The sequence below is a fragment of the Peromyscus leucopus genome, chromosome 18 (genome assembly GCF_004664715.2).
Source record: "Peromyscus leucopus breed LL Stock chromosome 18, UCI_PerLeu_2.1, whole genome shotgun sequence".
In the NCBI taxonomy this organism is placed as follows: Eukaryota; Metazoa; Chordata; class Mammalia; order Rodentia; family Cricetidae; genus Peromyscus; species Peromyscus leucopus.
Genome location: NC_051078.1, coordinates 41,506,679 through 41,524,933, shown reverse-complemented (window position 1 = coordinate 41,524,933; position 18,255 = coordinate 41,506,679). Strand labels below are relative to the sequence as shown.

The 18,255-nt window shown below is 40.1% G+C and overlaps 1 protein-coding gene across 2 annotated transcripts in view; it reads right to left on the bottom strand.

Annotated features, from left to right (window-relative positions):
• The window catches only part of LOC114700597 (PARP1 binding protein), a 59,237-nt gene that overhangs the window by 13,288 nt on the left and 27,694 nt on the right, over positions 1–18,255 (bottom strand). For both annotated transcript variants that reach the window (XM_028880262.2, XM_037196858.1), the window contains 3 exons: positions 15,245–15,415; positions 13,828–13,982; positions 2,340–2,520 (listed from right to left, as the gene is read on the bottom strand). In XM_028880262.2, the coding sequence (XP_028736095.1) occupies positions 2,340–2,520; positions 13,828–13,982; positions 15,245–15,415 (507 nt within the window). The remainder of the gene's footprint in view (positions 1–2,339; positions 2,521–13,827; positions 13,983–15,244; positions 15,416–18,255) is intronic.

The window sequence follows — 18,255 nt, the reverse complement described above, 5'->3', positions numbered from 1 at the left end:
GAAAATTCATGATTACTCTATGTTCTGAGCATTAATTTTAAGGAACTAAAGCTCCAAAGGTGAAAAGCACAACCTTCAAAGAAGTCACAGTCCCCTTGATAAGACGAATCAGTCAGCAAACATTTCCATTACAGAGTGCAGTGAAATTTCTAACACATACACACAGTGTGGTAGAAGCACCTGAAAGATAATGGTGAGAACACTGTGGAGAAAAGGCTAGCTTCAGAGAAGAGTCGCAGAGAGAGAGGAAGGAGCTGCAGAGACTAGGCAGAAGGGCAGATCTAGGTATCCAGATAAGCAGGAAGACGTCCCTGGAGGAGCTCGAAGAAACTATGCATCCCATGCACGCAAGTTACAGGGCAGTGTGCTACAGAGGTAAAAGCTCTTGCTTTACTAAACAAGTAAGTACAATAATCTTCCTTAGACTCTAGAAAAATAACAATAGCAATGGCTAAATATATTTTAGGGTAAAATTTGTCAAATATGGACACAGCTACAGCAAATTAAAAGATTACAATGAGTTAGTTTTAAAATGAAATGATCTGAACTAAAAGTGCTAACACAGGTTAAAAAGGGAGAGCTGGGAAAAGAGTAATTAGAGAATAAAAGAATGTGGTAGGTAATACATGACAATGCAGTATCACATATAGGTACATATGAACGTAAACTCCTTGGGACTTTTCTTAGGCTGGAAACACCCTACTGACTATGTACTACAGGATGCTGAGAAAGACTTAGTTTCCCTGTGTCCAAGATGTACTCACCTGCAAAAGAGTGACGGCAGTGCCTTGTCTACTGAGGTGACAGTCACTGTGCCCAAATACCAGAGCTGCTCTTCTGGGGCCCTCAGGACACTTGTGCCAGTCCCCTCGGCATTTATCGACACAGTTTCGGCTTCTCTCCCTCCTCTCCCTCTCCTTCTCCCCTTCCCCCTCTCTCAGCTCGGGCTACCGATGAACTGTAATGCACAGCCTCACTCAAAGTAAAGCCACGAGTCTACCATGACCTAGTACTTACCATATGGTTACATCACTATCAGAGGGTGCCACATTGCTTTAGTACCTTCCTAGACCTACCATGATCTAGACTTACCACAGTTTACATCACTATCAGAGAGTGTCACAATGCTATTAGTACCTTCACTGAGTGTTATTTGATGGTGATTTCAAGATTCGTGATTTAGCGGAAAACATAAAACTAAGAACAGGTGGTTTGTGTCAGGATTTTGTCTGCCTACAAATGGGAAGCTGGCACTCTGAGTGATCTGAGATGGCAATGGTTCCTGGCTTACACTTGCTGTGTGCCAAGCTAGTCACTCAAAATGTTGGCATGCACATGAAATAAATGGGGTAGCATCCCAGAATCTTACCCATGACGCCTTTGAAGTCAATCTAAGAACATGGTTTTTTGTAGGGAAATAGATAAAAATGATCACCAAGGCCTGTGGATGAAAGAATGAATAAATAGCAAAAGCAAAAGAATTTCTTCATGCACTGCCTGCCATGGTGACACCTAATGAAAAGGGCCTTTTGTTAACCAAATAAACACCACAATGTAGACCGGCACAACGGTTTACATACGGAGTTCCAGCTTTCAGGAGGCTGAGAGGAGTCTCAGGCCAGTCTGGGCTACGTAGTGAGTTCCAAACCAACCTGGACTACACAGAAAGACTTTGTCTCAAATAAAAACAAAGAAAGGAAAAGGAAAAAGATAGACCCACTATAATGCATGGTCTAAAATTCTGTTCTGTATTTAAAATCATGGTAGTTCATTTCTGTAGTAATGATCTATTAAAATCGACTATCTATGAAAGAAAGCCAGGGAAGAAGTATATGTTGTATAATCAAAAGATTCCCAAGTATAAGGGAGACTGAATTGTAATCAACTGGAAATGTAGTTAGTAACAAAACTTACGTGGCTCTATAAATGAAAACTAACTTCTGATGACAAAACCTGTTCTAATAGGGCTGCTGCTGTCCTGCAGAGAGATGAGTATTGGGGTCAAAAACCAGACTGTTATTTTACATCAAAGCAAGTAGAAAAAGAATAGTATTATAAAAATAATTATTAAAAGTAGCTCTAAGCACCTTAAGTATTCAGTGCTGAAAGACACACTAGAGATTATCTGATGTCTTATTTTAACAAATACATTTTCCCCAAAGATGTTATGATTTACCTAAGTTGAACATAATCCTATTGAGGAAATTAAATCTGACAGCATCATCTTAAAACATAGAAAATGCACTCTTCTGACTCAAGTAGCAACAGCAAACAATTCCTGCAATGAATAGAAGAGATTATGTTTTATATAAAAGGACAATGAAGAATAAATCCATTACCGACACAGGACTGATGTTGGTGGTGCTGACAGCTACACCTTCTTGAGAATTGATAATATTTTTAATCCTCAAATCCAAATCCCGAACAACTTCCTCTACTGCTTTATAGAAAGGATCTCCACTGCTGTGGCCTTTGATCAGATGCATCTTTATCACTGACAATATCCGACCCCCTGCCAGGCTGAAAATAGAAATAAGAATGTGATTGTGATCGTTTTGTAAATGGCAGTAAGCTTATAAGCTTGAAAAATTATTTCTCTGTGTTAACACCTTTCAAAGAACATAACTCTGACCTTCTAGATCAAATAGAAAGCATTTAAGGAAAAGATAAAAACCATGAGAAACAAAATAAAGTTTTTCTAAAATCCAGCATGCCACAAGTTACAGCTTCCTTGATTTGAAAGCTGAGAAAATATTTTAATTATGTATGAAATATGATGACAGATCAGATGAATTCCTATATAGCTGATATATGTATTTACTAAGACAACAAAAACAGCCACTTCTCAATGAATGCCTATGTTACCTTAATCTTAAAACCAACTCAGTAAGCTGCTATTGCGTCTCATAAAGATGAAATACCTTTATGTGTCCTAGATCACATGCTGTTGAGGAAAGAAGTCTGACCTGAAATAAATACTATTCCACCATGCATGAAGCACTATTATATACAGAAGAGAAGGTAGGCCAGTCAGTACTGATCCAAACAAATCAAAACCTAAACCTAGGGCCAATAGACAAATGTTTTTCAACACCTGAAGCCAATGTTTCTTTATAAGCCTGAATTTTGGTTGCAGCTCCTGCTGTAGGGGATTGGCACAGATTCAGTGTGAGAAACACACCAGAGGATGGTCTGTTCTAAAGAAGAAATTAGAGGTGTCCAACAATACAAGAGGGCTCTCTGTTGAAGTCATGAGACACCCCTGAAAAGGCTGTGCCCCGGAAGACATGTCTGGCCTGATGTGGAGTCATGGCAACTCTGCCTTTCTCTACCTTGGGAATGCTACTACACTTCTCTTTTGTAGTAGCATGAAGAAAAAACTATAAACTGAAGTTTTCATCCTCAATATCTTATCACCAGGTTATACATCTTAGTCGGGTATTCTAACAAGTTTGTGAAAATATGATTGACTGGGTAAGTATTTGGTCCAAATAGAAGAGGAAACTTATGAGGCAATCACAGAGAACTGCAAGTCCAATAATAACTCATTAGCTCAGGCTCTCCCACATTTCCTATCATAAGAATCGTATTCAGTTCTGTTCCCAGCTCCTGATCCTAGCTGACTGAATTACCTTCTCCAAGAAGGGTGCTACACAGCTGCATTTGTACCACAGGAGACTCTTATGCTAAAGCAAGGCGGGAAGCATTTCGTGCAAAAGTCAGCTCTGAGAGGGGAGTTCCACTCAACATTCTTCAGTATCAGTTTCCACTTGACATACAGAAGAGAGGCCTGGGATTGACGAACGAATGGACCCTGTTCTATCCGAAGACTTTAATAATAAAACACTCTGGGTATTTCCCCCCTGCAGAATGAGCCTTTATTTTTACTACTTAGTGCAAGCTTCATATTTATTTAGTTTTCTAACTGTGCTCGTGCCTTCAACAGGTTCACAATGGTAGTCTGTTCCTTAATAAGGAAGCATGCTGCACACATGGAACCATAGGCCCATGAGGTGTTTTTCCTTCTTTTTTTTCGTTTGGCTTTGGTCCTGGCACTCTCTTAAGGACTTTAGGTCTCACAAGAGTAGCCCCTTGAAGTCTGTATAATATAAAAATAAATAATTCTATTACCAAGAGTTTGGGGACAACCTAGTTTTGTAAGAAAGTCTATGATGGTATGTTAAACGTTGTACATTGTGAGTGCCTCTGATCACAGTCCTAAAAGTAGGTACTCTGAAGTTTTTAATAGTAGAAAATGTAAGTCACTATTATTCATATTACTATTTGCAATGTAATAGTACTTTAGGGGTTGCATTTACATTATCATGGTCTAATCTCTGAGTAGACATCTCACCGAGCTTGGCAAGTCTTTCCCGCTGAAAATAACTAACAAGAGCTGATGTGGCAGGCTGTGAGTGGCAAGCAAGTAGGACAGATGGCATTCTCCTGACGGCGGCCAGTGGTCCTGGGGTACTGCCTCCGGGGTCTGTACTAAGAGGAGGAAGGAAGGAAGGAGGCGGGACAGACAGAGCTCCACACTTGATAGAAATCTCAGGAGACGGGGAGCTGGGATGACTCTTATTAGTCTCCTACTTTCTAATTTGGGAAGTTTTGTCTAAAATTTTTCCTATAGAGTGGTAATAAAGAAATAAAATTGTTTTGAATTTATTCATTATACACAGAGCAACACTTCAACTCTACTGCTTACTTTAATATTTAATATTTAAACACTACTGCTTCTAGAGTCTTTGGATTTTATAACAATATAATCATATCACAATCGAATAGTTTTGTTTCTTTTACCTACTACGCCTTACTGATTTGAATTGACCATCAAATACTGTGCTGAAAAGAAATGATGATAGCAAGAACTCTCATCTGAATCTTAAATTGAATGCTAAAACATTTTATAGTTAACTGTTTTTGGAGGGGGGTTTTGGTCTTTTTTGCGGGGGGTTGTTTTTTGTTTGGTTGGTTTTGGTTTTGGTTTTTGGTTTTTTGAGATGGGGTTTCTCTGTGTGACAGCCCTAACTGTTTTAGAACCTTGTAGACATGACTGGTCTTGAACTCACAGAGATCTGCCTGCCTCTGTCTGCCTAGTGCTGGGACAGAAGGTATGCGCCACCAAGTCCCACAAGTTGACTAGGTTTTTCTAGGAACTCTTTTATCAGGTTACACTGCTGTGGGATGTTCTGTATGGCAAATGTGTTGCTCTGATTGGTCAATAAATAAAACACTGATTGGCCAGTGGCTAGGCAGGAAGTATAGGTGGGACTAACAGAGAAGAGAAAAGAAAGAACAGAAAGGCAGAAGAAGTCACTGCCAGCCGCCGCCAGGACAAGCAGAATGTGAAGATGCTGGTAAGCCACGAGTCACGAGGCAAGGTATACATTTATGGAAATGGATTAATTTAAGCTATAAGAACAGTTAGCAAGAAGCCTGCCACGGCCATACAGTTTGTAAGCAATATAAGTCTCTGTGTTTACTTGGTTGGGTCTGAGCAGCTGTGAGACTGGCAGGTGACAAAGATTTGTCCTGACTGTGGGCAAGGCAGGAAAACTCTAGCTACATTACACAGTCCCTGTTCTTAGTTCATCTTTCTGGTGAGGGATCATCTCTGCAGGGTGGTTATGTCTTCCTATTAAGCCTATAGTAAGCTGTCCCATAGGCATCAGTGGCTGTACATGATTGCCTGAATTTGATCCCCAGCATACACATAAAAAGCCTGATGCAGTGGGGTGCATCAGTAGTCACAGATCTGGGAAGGTGGAGACAGGCAGATCCCTGGGGCACACAGGCCAGCTTCCACAGGTGCCAGCAAGACCTGGTCTCCAAATACAATGTGGACAGCTCCTAAGGGGGGTGATCTCTGGCTTCCACACACATGTCCACACCCCCAACCACACACACATCCTCACCCTTCCCTCACACAGAATAGAATCTATGCACACACAGAATACAATCCGGTTCACCAAGACCTCTATTTGGCTTGCTCAATTTTGACTTGTCTCTCTGACTTTTCTTCTTCACCTAATCCTTGGCCTGTATTTTTATTACATTTGCCTACTCATTCAAAGCATTAAGAATCACTTAAATATTATCCAGAATTATTATTTTTTGTCAATGAAAGGGTCATTCCAGGGAATTTGTCTGCCCTACTTCTACAACCAGAAGTCTAGGCTGATTCTAGGAATACTTTCACTTACATAAAAACTTTCTTTTCGGCTGTTACTTTAAACATATTTCTGTTTAAAAGAAACAGACGAATTGGATGAAATGTAACCCAAATTAATCCATAATTAGCACACTGGCACTTTCTGCTTTTTCTAGGAATTACTCTGGTAGTAAATTTCTGGTAGTAAAATCTGTAAAGTCCTTTAGTTTCCTTAATCTGTAAAATATTGTTTAGAATACATTATATATGTTCTTAAGTCATTCTTTCACTCAGGATGAATATGAATGTCATGCTTTGCAGACTTCAGTGATGTGAGTAATGAGGCCTGGTAGTGACAAGCTGTACTACTATGCGTAAGGGACAGCAACTGATTTTTCTTTTGATGATGAAAGCTTACATATGTTAATGACTTGGTGGCTAGCTACTAAAGTACTAGAACTGACAAATATATATTGGCCTTTTTAGAATAAAACTAGTATTAGTTGATCATAGTGTTTGATTAAGGGCTACTAAGGATGAGTATCAAAAAACTGACAGCTATAGAATACACTATGCACATGTATAGCTATGTTATGTATTGTACCACCATTTTAAACTAAATGTTTTATAGTTGCAAATACTAGAGTCTTGTCAATAATGTCTGTGTGATCCAATCCTGGTTGGTTTTCTCCTAACTAGACTACACTTGTCCTCAGAGTTGTGAACTGCTATGCACAGTACACCCTACCTGACCCCTCCTTCAACCCCAGTTAAGCAGCCCTCAAACTGATAATGTAAACACTAATGGGGGAACTTGAAGACAGCAGCTACAGTTCACAGGACCTCTGCCAATTAAGGTAATGTTGAGTTCAGTCACCAGCCTGATAAAAATCCTTTTTATTAAAAATGATCTTTCAAGTGGTTTTTAAATTTATCCTTTTATTGAAGTAGCTAGGTCAACTGCATGTTTATTAAAGCTACAAATAAACTATCAAAAACATTTTTAGTAGAGATTCAAAGGATAATAAACTGTGAAAGAATTTCTTAGCTGCAAATTATAAGAATAAAAATTTCAAATAATATTAGGAAAAGGTTATCATTTTGGTTCCCCCCATTAATTACATAAGAATAAAATTGCTAAATTCTCAAGATGGTATAATTCATTGCCAGAATTGTATCTAGGAAAGGTTTTATAAGACTTACGCTTCAACTGTTTGCCAAGGTTCACACTGGCCACCAGCAAACACTCTAAACACTGCTCTGGTTAATTTCTGTATCTCCTACTAAAGCCAGTCATTAGACTCCCAGTGTCCAGCTGGCAACACAGTTGCTTCCCTCATGCTGTTACTGTTAGAACCTAGAAGCTCCACAGGTTTTTAATCCAATGCTACAGGCCATCCATGCTATGCAGTGTTTTTTTTTTTTTTTAAGATGAATAAAAACTTTTGGGGGAAGTAGAATGATACTAAAAGTATAGAAGTGCTGTGGATATCACTCTATATAAATAAAACACTGATGGCCAGTGAGCAGGCAGGAAGTATAGGCGGGACAAAGAGAGAGGAGAATTGGGGAAACAGGAAGAAGGAGGAGAGACACTGCAGCCACCGCCAGGACAAGCAGCATGTAGAGACTCTGGTAAGCCACCAGCCACGTGGCAAGGTATAGATTTATAAAAATGGGTTAATTTAAGATAAAAGAACAGTTAGCAAGAAGCCTGCCACGGCCATACAGTTTATAAGTGATATAAGCGTCTGAGTGATTATTTTATAAGTGGATTGTGGGACTGCGGGGCTTGGGGAACCTGGAGAGAAGCCCTCCAGCAACATAGAAGGAACTTGAATGGAAAATGAAAGGAAGAATGAGTTATTCCCAAAAGATACATTTTTTTTTTTTGCTAATTTAGATAAACATTAAAAGTAACATTTAGATGAAAGAATAAAACTGTAGCTCCTAACTCCATCACACTTGAGTCCCTGGGCAGAAAATACAACGAGGCAGGTAATGAAAAGCACAATTAAAAATTAAATGGCTGGAAGAAAATACTCAGCAATAATATGGACAAATACTGTCATATAATTGATTACTGTTCATTTTACTAAATAATGTAAATTTATTTCCATTATATATTCAAGAATTTGATAACTATTTGCTTTAATATCTTTAAAAATATTTAAAAATTAAATATGATTAAAGGCCCATGAGTAATATCAAAACATTTCTGAAGTATTTTCAAGCAAAAATAATTAACAATACATGGAGACAGGTAATTTCCAGTCAAATTAATATTCTGTAGCCATATATATATAACACAGGTATGCATTAAAAAGCTGTGTAGTAAGTTTAAAGTACATTTTGAAATTCCTAACAATAGAACCTAACTAATTTGTATAAGGTGATGTTTCCAAGACATTTTTCAGGTAAAGTATAGCATGCATTTTATGGTGGCACCTACTGGCAAAGTGCAGAAATGCAGCCAGCTTCCCTAAGATGGCCTCATGAAAAGCTGGCAGAGGACACTAAGTGGCAGTTTGGATTTTTCCATTTTTTTCCCCTTCTTTCCTACCTATCTATTGTCCTTCTTCCTTAGACCCAAAGGTTAGTATAATGTCTCCTTTATAAGAGAAGCATAAACTTCTCCTCAGATGCAAGAAGATAGATATCTTTATCTCTTAAGTTGTAAGGTAGCGAGAGAAACAAAGAGGATGAAGTAACAGGAGTGGAAGGCAGGGGTTAGATTACACACAACTGTGCACATCAGCCAGGACTCCTGAGACTTTATCCTGTACCAAGTGTGGAATCACTGAAGGTCTGAATCACGGTACATCAAAGCCATTGCTGGAAGATCACACAGGCATCAGTGAGCTAACAGGACACAGCAATGCAGGATGAGGACAGAATGAACAACTCAGGGGCCAAAGCCCAGTAAAACAGGCTAAGACAGATAAGGAAAGCAAACACTGGAAATAAGGCAGTGGTTACAGGAACACACACAAGAGAAGGTGTGAAAATGTTTAAGAAAAACCAGTAAGGTAGGGCAGCGGCAGAGGGAATGGACTTACAGATGTGTGAGACTTGAGTGACTGGAGGAGAAAAGGGTGAATCCACCCAGGAGGCAAGCAGTTTTTTGGAGGAAGATGAAAATTAATTTTTGGTGCATGTTAAATTGGAGCTACTCTGAGGCACCGTCTAGGAGATGCCTGAAGACATGCCTTGGAAACTCACTCGGCACTGAAGTCGGGTTTCACCAAGTAACAGTTTAGTAAGAATTTCCACATATGAAGTTGGAGAGGTAGAAAATAAGAGAATGACATCACAGAAGTTATGAGGAGAAGTTCTAAGAAGTGATTAAATACGAGGAGTCAAAGCACTCCAGATGGTAATAAATGCAAGATCACAGAGGACACTGACAGAAGAGCAGGGAACGGGAATAGTGTGAACCGCTCAAGAGTAAACAGGCACATCATACAGGGTCAGGGACTGCTGTGGCGAGCACATTAGTGAAGACGTGAGCTCTTACAACAGTTACCGTTTAGGGAGAAGTGTACATCGAGATTGAAGACGGACAAAGAAGAGCACTGATTTCTCATGAATCTGAGCAAAAGGATGGAGAGCTGGACAGAAAACAGTGTGCTGGGTTTTTCTTACTATCTTTATAGACTATGGCCAAAATACAAGTCAAGAAAAAGTAAAAATGAAAGACAAAAGGCATAGCCAATGGAGCGCAAGTCCAGTAGGTTCTCGACACCCCCACATCTGGCTCACTGCAAGGTGGTTACCCTTTAGATGAAGCTCAATTGTAACTTTTTGTCAGGCCTGCTTTCCTGACACCCTTATCACAAGCTCCCAGAAGCCAGGTCAACCAGGTCCTCCCTGCATCTCTTCCAGCTAATGTTGCATAAATAGGGTCTGTTTTTAGTTTTTATAGTTTTACTATTTTAAATTACAAATTAACCTATACTTACTGTTTAAAAAGAAGAAGACAAAATGGTTTAACTGGACTATTTAGACTCCCACTTCAAGATACTGTTAGATACCAACTTCCTCGGTGTCTTCCTCAGAAGATGGAGTAAGTATTCATTATGATCAAACTGAAGACCTCACATAAATGGCTGCTAAGTTGAAGAAATATATTCTCTCATCCTGACTGCCTATAAAATAATTGCATTTCTAACCATTTAGTCAATTTTCCCAACCATATAGTCCATTAAAATTTTAACAGATTTACTGGACTGAATGTATGCATTTATTTTAGCTTTCTCCCCAAACCTTACTGAAGTCAAAAAAGAGTACACCAGATTTTTTAACCCCTACAGGAAAATAAAATAAAAGACAAAATGGTAATAGCACAGACATTCTATCAAAGGATGGAAAGACAGAGAGCAGAAAGACGAGCACTGACTACCCAGAACAAAGACAGATAAATGTAGTCACTGCTCAGAGAGAATGAAGGAGCACTTGGAAGACCCTCAGAAACAGAAGACCCCATAGGAGGGCCTGTTTTCAACCAAGGATGTTGAAAACTTGACATGTGCACATGAAAGACGCACACCCCCGAGCTCCCCCCCCTCGTTCTCAGCAGACAAGCCAGTGTGCCTCTTCCACCATGGCATGGAAGGCGGGATCACTCAAGAGTATGCCAGGGAGGGCCCAGACCCAGGGGCAGCGAGGACTGAAAATAAAGGCAATAAAATGGTACACAATGCACTGTGAGCTCAGTGTCAACAAGCACATCACACAGCCAGAATTTTGGCTTTCAAAGACTAAGGTGTAGATCTGTGGATAATTTTGGAAAGACACAAAGAAATGATGTACAGTTACCTGACATCTGCAGAGTTAAGTCCCTAACAAAAGGGCCAACTGACCACCATGCTATAATTAAGCCCACTACACAAAACTGCTGATCGGCTTTACAGGGCCTCAGTTTTAAACAGGAAAAGAAGGGTTGGAATCACCATACCTTCTAAGAATACTGACCAAAAAAAAAAAAAAAAAAATTCTAACCAAAAACTCCTAGAAAGCAGATAAAAATGTTAAATTCTTTTCTTCTTGCTTTTTTTCCCCACCTTAAAGGAAGGTCTCACTGGAGCCCTGGCTTGCCTTGAATTCCAGGCAACTTTCTTTTTTTTTTTTCTTTTGGTTTTTTCGAGACAGGGTTTCTCTGTGTAGCTTTGCGCCTTTCCTGGGACTCACTTGGTAGCCCAGGCTGGCCTCGAACTCACAGAGATCCACCTGGCTCTGCCTCCCGAGTGCTGGGATTAAAGGCGTGCGCCACCACTGCCCGGCTCCAGGCAACTTTCTTGTCTCAACCTCCCAGGTGCTTCAAACAGGTATGAGTGATCATGCCCAACTAAAGTTAGATATGACTAATAATCTTAGAAAGATAAAATACAATAAGACCATATAAAGGCCAATGTGAGAATGAAGGTGTTTGCTCCCATTTGCTTTGATTTGTTCTATTCTTTTATCTTTATTACTGGGGGGACATGCATGGCACTCATGTGGCAGACGGAGGACAACTTTCAGGAGTTGATTCTCTCCTCAAAGAACCCAACATAGTCATCAGGTTTATACACCTAGTGCTGTTACCTGCTGAGCCATCTCCCTGGTCCATGTGTTGGCTTTTCAGAAGAAAGCCTCGGAGCGAAGAAGAGCTTACCAGTGAGAAGTAAAGCCATGAGGTTCAGGGAGCAGGGCACGGGCAAAGAAAACTCACCAGGTGCTGATGAAGACTCCAGTCAGCACTCTGAGGCAGACCAGCAAGCAAAGGTGGGGGAAGTGATGACAGAGACTGTGCAGAAGGGATGTCTGCAAGGCAAAGGGTGACTCGGGAGATGGACCAATAGCAACGCAGGATTTGTCAAGCTTCATAACTAACTGATGAATAAAAGTAGGAAGCAAATGACAAGAAAAAGCAGGTGTTTTGAATGTGAAATCTCTCTCTTAAACTCATATTTGAACACTTGGTTCCTACCTGGTAGAGCTATTTGGGAAGGTTGCAAAACCTTTCTGAGGAAGTGGTTCGCTGGGGGTAGGTCTTGAGGCTTTATACTATGGCCTCACTTCCTTTGGACTCTCTCCACTTCCTGCTCTTCTGGAATAGGAGTCCATAGAAGACACAATACAACTGAGAACAAAATCCTTAAAGATATGGACTTTAGGGCTGACAAGATGGCTCAGTGGGTAAAGGTGCTTGCTGCCAAACCTGACGGCCCGAGTTCAACCCTAGGGATCCACATGGTAGAGACCAACTCTTGGAGGCTGTCCCCGACCTCTATTCCCATGTCATGGCACACATGTGCCCCACAACATCCACATAAGCACACATACACATCATGTAAAAAAAGAAAACAAATATGGAATTTGAATCTTGGAAAGAAGTTCCTCAGACTGAGATAAAAGAATATCTGCTGTGCAATATTACTTTAACTATGTAAAGATATGCTGCATTTGTTTATGCTGCATTTGTTTAGTTATGTAAAGATGTGTTGCTGTTTCACCTTGCCTACCTAAGGCACCTGATTGGGCTAATAAAAAGCTGAATGGCCAGTAGCTAGGCAGGAAAGGTTTAGGCAGGGCTGGTGGGCAGTGGGAATAAGTAGGAGAAGGAATCTAGGAGGGAGGGAGGGACGGAGGGAGGGAGGGAGGGGGAGGGCAGGAGAGAGAGAGAGAGAGAGAGAGAGAGAGAGAGAGAGAGAGAGAGAGAGAGAGAGAGAGAGAGAGAGAGAACAAGGGAGAAAGAGGAGATGCCAGAGCTATCCAGCCAGGTAGCTGACAGACAGACAGACAGAGAAGGACATACAGAATGAAAGAAAGGTAAAAATCCCCAAGGCAAAATATAGATGAAGAGAAACAGGTTAATTTAAGTTATAAGAGCTGGTGGGACACGCATAAGATAAGGCCGAGCATTCGTAACTGATAATAAATCTCTGTGTCTCGATTTGGGAGCTGGCAGGCAGTTCAAGAAAGCCTGCTACAAATGTCTATTGCAGACTGAACTAACTCAAGTCCAAGCTCTGCTACAAAATGACAGTGTAATCCAGGGTAAATGCTTCAGTCTCTTCATTTCTAAACCGAGAATAGTAATGTTATCTACCATGTGAGGCTTTTATTATTATGCACCAAACATCTAACATATCTACACCATTAATGAAAGTCTATCAGATTTAAAAAGAATGTTTATCTCTAATGTAGAAAACAAATCCTAGATAAACCAAAGATTTGTAGATGTAAGAAAATAAAAAAATAGCAAAAACCAAATATGAAATTCATTATCTTTTCAATTTTCCTCCTCATTCTTGGTATTGGTTTCCTTTATTGATAAGTAAAACACTTTAAAAAATTACTTGATTTCCAGTTCTGAAAAATCTGTCTCTTCCATATAAAGATAAATAACAACCATCTTCACTACACAAATTTAATTTAAACACAACATTTTGTTTACACACACACACACACACACACACACACACACACACACACACACGTATCATAGCAAGGCAGAAATGTAGAGAGAAAGGTTATGCAGTTATGATTTATCCATTTTGACATTTTATTTCCTTATCTATGCTTTGCTCTGATGCTTGGGGACTTCAATATTACCTTCATTCCTACCTCTGATTCTGTAACCTTTTAAAGATAGACTGACAAAACATTTATAATTTATAAATTATTACCTTGGATTGCGTATCTCTCCAAGAATTTCATCTAACTTGTCAATGAAATTGATAAAATCGGACAGCCCTTTTACGTGTGCCCGCAAAGGATCTGATGGTGATGGTGCGTATCCTTTCCCTCCAAGCTCTAATGTTCTAATAAATGATGTGGCCATCTGTGAATGAAAAAGAATGACTTAGCAATCTTTAATGATTGTGAAGGTTAAACTACAATATGCTTAATAAAGCTGAGTACATTTGTGTAATCCCAGGCATACAGTTACATTGAAGAATATTTTATGTATCATGTCACATTTGGGGGAGCAAATAATCACAGGAGTAAGTGCCATGTGGATTTTGTGCTACATAGGCAGGATGAAACCAACAGCAATTAGCTGCAGGTGAAAACTGAGATGCTAAGTCAGATGAAAGAGCAAGGATGAAAGAATATAGTAATATTCTTAAGGGCATTGACTATACAGACTTTGTTTATGAATATAGTTTCATTTATATAGATAAATGGCTACTGAAATCATTACATAGAAAAAATTCATTTTCAGTGTCAACTACTCTATTTTATATGGGTCCAAATCTTTATTTTACCTTCGCTATAAAAAAAGATTTGTACTAGATAATCACTAAATTCCAGCAAATTTTCACATTTCAGGATAAGCAGTTGAAAGACCTGTCTTTACAGTTATAAAAATACATATTTGATAGCTATATCCAAGAACATCCCCATCAAAAAGATAACATGTTCTAAAAACAGTATCTTCCAAATTATCCTAAGAAAGGCACATTATGGAATATCAGTGAGTTGTGGGAAAGTTCTATGGTCAAGCAGCCCGAGGAAGAACAACAGATGAAGTAACAAGTCTGACTGTCTACAAGGCAGGAGAAAGTTCTTCATGGAAGGACTTCTCACAGCTCTTGATATGCAGACACGCATTGTGTAAACCAGCAGCGTATATACCATGTCCGAAGAGTGTGCCCTCAGAAACACTTATTCAAGAAGCGTTTATCAAAGCCAGGCACAGTGATAAACGTTTGTAACCCCAGCACTTGTGAAACAGAGGCAAGACAACCAAGAATCTGCGGGCAACTTGGGCCACATAGCAAAGCACAAGGAAGGAAAGAAGGAAGGAGAAAAGAAGAGAACAGGAGCGGAAAAGTGTACACTTACTTATTAGTGCTAACAGTCTATAGAATATATTTATGTAGGAAATACTGCTTTACAGAAATTCTCCCTTGCTAAACTTGGAAGTCACAGGAGACAAAAAGCAATGGGTTTTCAAATACAGAGATAAAACATAAACTAACTACTTAAAAATTGTTTCATTATGATTACAAGAAATCTACATTAAAGTTCACTGCTCAGGGAATCCTGAAGTGTAAGAATCCTGAAGTGTAAGAATCCTGAAAATGTAAGCACCCATACCAAAAACATAGACAGTTGCTTCTCTCGGGCAGCATGCTTCAAGGTGGTGAAGGCCTCTCTCCCCAGTCCTCGGTCAGGGACGTTGAGAACACGAGCCAGGGCCAGGTCATTCCTGGAATTCACCAGCAGACCCAAATAGGAAAAGAAGATTTTCCTTGCCGATAGCCGCACCTGTACAGTAAAGTATTTCGTTATTTTCTTTACTCAGTTGTTCTAGACCTCTTTTCTATCTACAGGAAGAATACATAGAACCATGTAATAACGATACTGCATCCCATTCTTTAGGCAAAAAGAACAGCCAAACTAACCAGGAACAAGTTGGATAACCAACATAGTCTTTCTTACGAAAATGAACTCAATAACAAGAAAATACTAACTATGGTGATTACTGGGAAATTGCTCTTACAGAATGACATAAAAGATGCAGTTCACAGAGGCCTTTCTGCTGAGGCTCCATCTTATTCCTCTGCATAAGCCTGCCAGGAAATAGCAGCCGATGTCGCAGTTTCCGGAACCTTAGAGTGAGAGCAGTCCAGCCACTGGACCTCAAGTCTACATCCCATTGCATCACCAGACACAGAGCTAAAATTAAATGCTTAAGTCTTTGAGATCTGCTGGATACTGACTAGCACTATCAAATAACTAAAGATCAAAATGAATAACATAAAACAAATGTTTAGAAAAAAATGACCTAGCAAGCGCAAGGCCCTGGGTTGAGTCCTCAGCTCTGTTTAAAAAAAAAAAAATGACACTTAGTAAGTGTTGACATTAACTGACCTTTGGTAGCGTTAACAGATGTACTAGGAAAAATGTAAGCCATATAAAAACATACTAACTATATGAGAAAACTCTTAAGAATTACTACACAGTTACAGTAACCAAGAGAGAGAAGTATGTACAGAAAGACAGACGCACAGCTCAGTGGAATCTGAAAAGAGCCCAGAAGCAGACAGACAAAGACACCACACCGAAAGTATAAACCAGGAAGTGCCATCACTGGAGTTGGGACAACACATCTCAAACATTCATATGAAAACAAATGAGCCCCAACCAAAAGCTCACACCTCGTATGAAAAGTAACTCAAAATGGCCCATAGACTTAATCGTACAATATAGTTGGACAACTTTGGGAACAAAACACAGGAGAGAAGCCTTAAATCCCAGACTTAGGCAGAGAACTTAGAGTTGACACCAAAAGCACATCCAAGGGCAAAAAGAAAGAAATGAAAAGAAAAGAACAAGTAGATCTCGGAAAAATGAAACTTTTATGGACTCTCCTCAAGTTCCTTTCGTTTCACCTATGATGACCACTACAGCTCTGAATTGTTTGTTTCTAGTTCTCGCTTTCATATCACACACTTGAGATCCTTCGCTCACATAACAGGTTTACAGATGCTGAGCTCAAATCATGGTCAAAAAAGAAATTCATAAATGCTCCAATAACACCAGAAATCTGAAGCCCCAGTAATGTATCATCTCCAAACTCTAAGAAGGTCATTTCTTTATTTAAATTTTTTTAGCCCAGTATAAAAAGTGCAATACCTCCCTATGTTGGCCAAGGAGACTCACAACACCCCCAAAACAATACAGGCTACCATCTGCTGTGGGACGGTCTGTATGTCTGTATTGCTCTGATTGGTCAATAAAACACTGGTTGGCCAGTGGCCAGGCAGGAAGTAGGTGGGACAAGGAGAGAGGAGAATTCTGGGAAGCGGAAAGCTGAGGTGGAGAGACACTGCCAGCTGCCACCATGACCAGCAGCATGTGAAGTCGCCGGTAAGCCACCAACCACATGGCAACGTATAGATTTATGGAAATGGATTAATTTAAGCTATAAGAACAGTTAGCAAGAAGCCTGCCACGGCCATACAGTTTGTAAGCAATATAAGTCTCTGTGTTTACTTGGTTGGGTCTGAGCGGCTGTGGGACTGGCGGGTGACAAAGATTTGTCCTGACTGTGGGCAAGGCCGGAAAACTCTAGCTACAACCAACACTGCTTCTGGTTGCCTATCAGAACTATATCATCTGCTGAAGACACAAAAGTTTGGTTGCAGGACATGGAGTAATCAAATTGGAACTGGACTACTTGCTAGGTTTCATAGTTCCAGAAGGTGCTGTGCAGGATACTAGCAGGGAAAGGTTGCCAATGGTCTTACCTAGCTAGCAGTGTGCATGCCACAATACTGGCATGCTAGGCAAGATGTGTCCAGAGGTACAATAGTGGTTTGAACGTTATGGGTGCAACCAGACACTTTCTGACTGGTTTCGTGATTCAGGAAGGAATTCATGCCTGGCACTATAAACTGTTCAAAAGCCTGTGACTAGGAAGCTTATAGGGCCAAGAGAGGTGGGAGAGAACTATTAATGTTGTTTTACTAAATGCATATGGTGTCATGTTGCCAAACTACCCTCTAAATATTTATGTTTGTATGCATAGACTAGTCCTGCTCTCAGCCCAAATCAGAGAGTGTCTCTGCAAGGAACAACAGTTAATGAAGAGGCTCACAGCTGGTCAAAGTACTGAGTTTAGGTGAGTTCTCTGGCCTAAATGAGACATCTGTATCAGCCACCACCCCAGTTCTTCCCAGGGCTCAGGGAACATCCAAGGAAAAGGGTATATATAGAAAGACTGTACAAGTCTGAGAAGAGGGCAAGAATGTGAAACTATCTTCTCAAACAAGGTACGGCTGTTACACACACGAACCAACAGGGACTGTGAGTATCTCCACCAAACCTGCACCATACAACATTCCAGTACCATGAAAGAGGAGCACACAGGATTCCCACCCCTAGCTGAGGAACTATGGGCAGTTAGTTAATTGCTGCTGGGTCAGATGAGCTGTTTTCCTTCAGGATAGTCCCTGGTAAATAACCACATACCCATTACCAGGCAGGCAACCATAATTCATCTCAGTGGGTTATTTTTAAATGCATGAAATTGGGGGAGGGGGGGTATTGAGAAGAAGATTATAGATGGAGTTGGAGTAGGAATGGAATGAATATTATTAAAA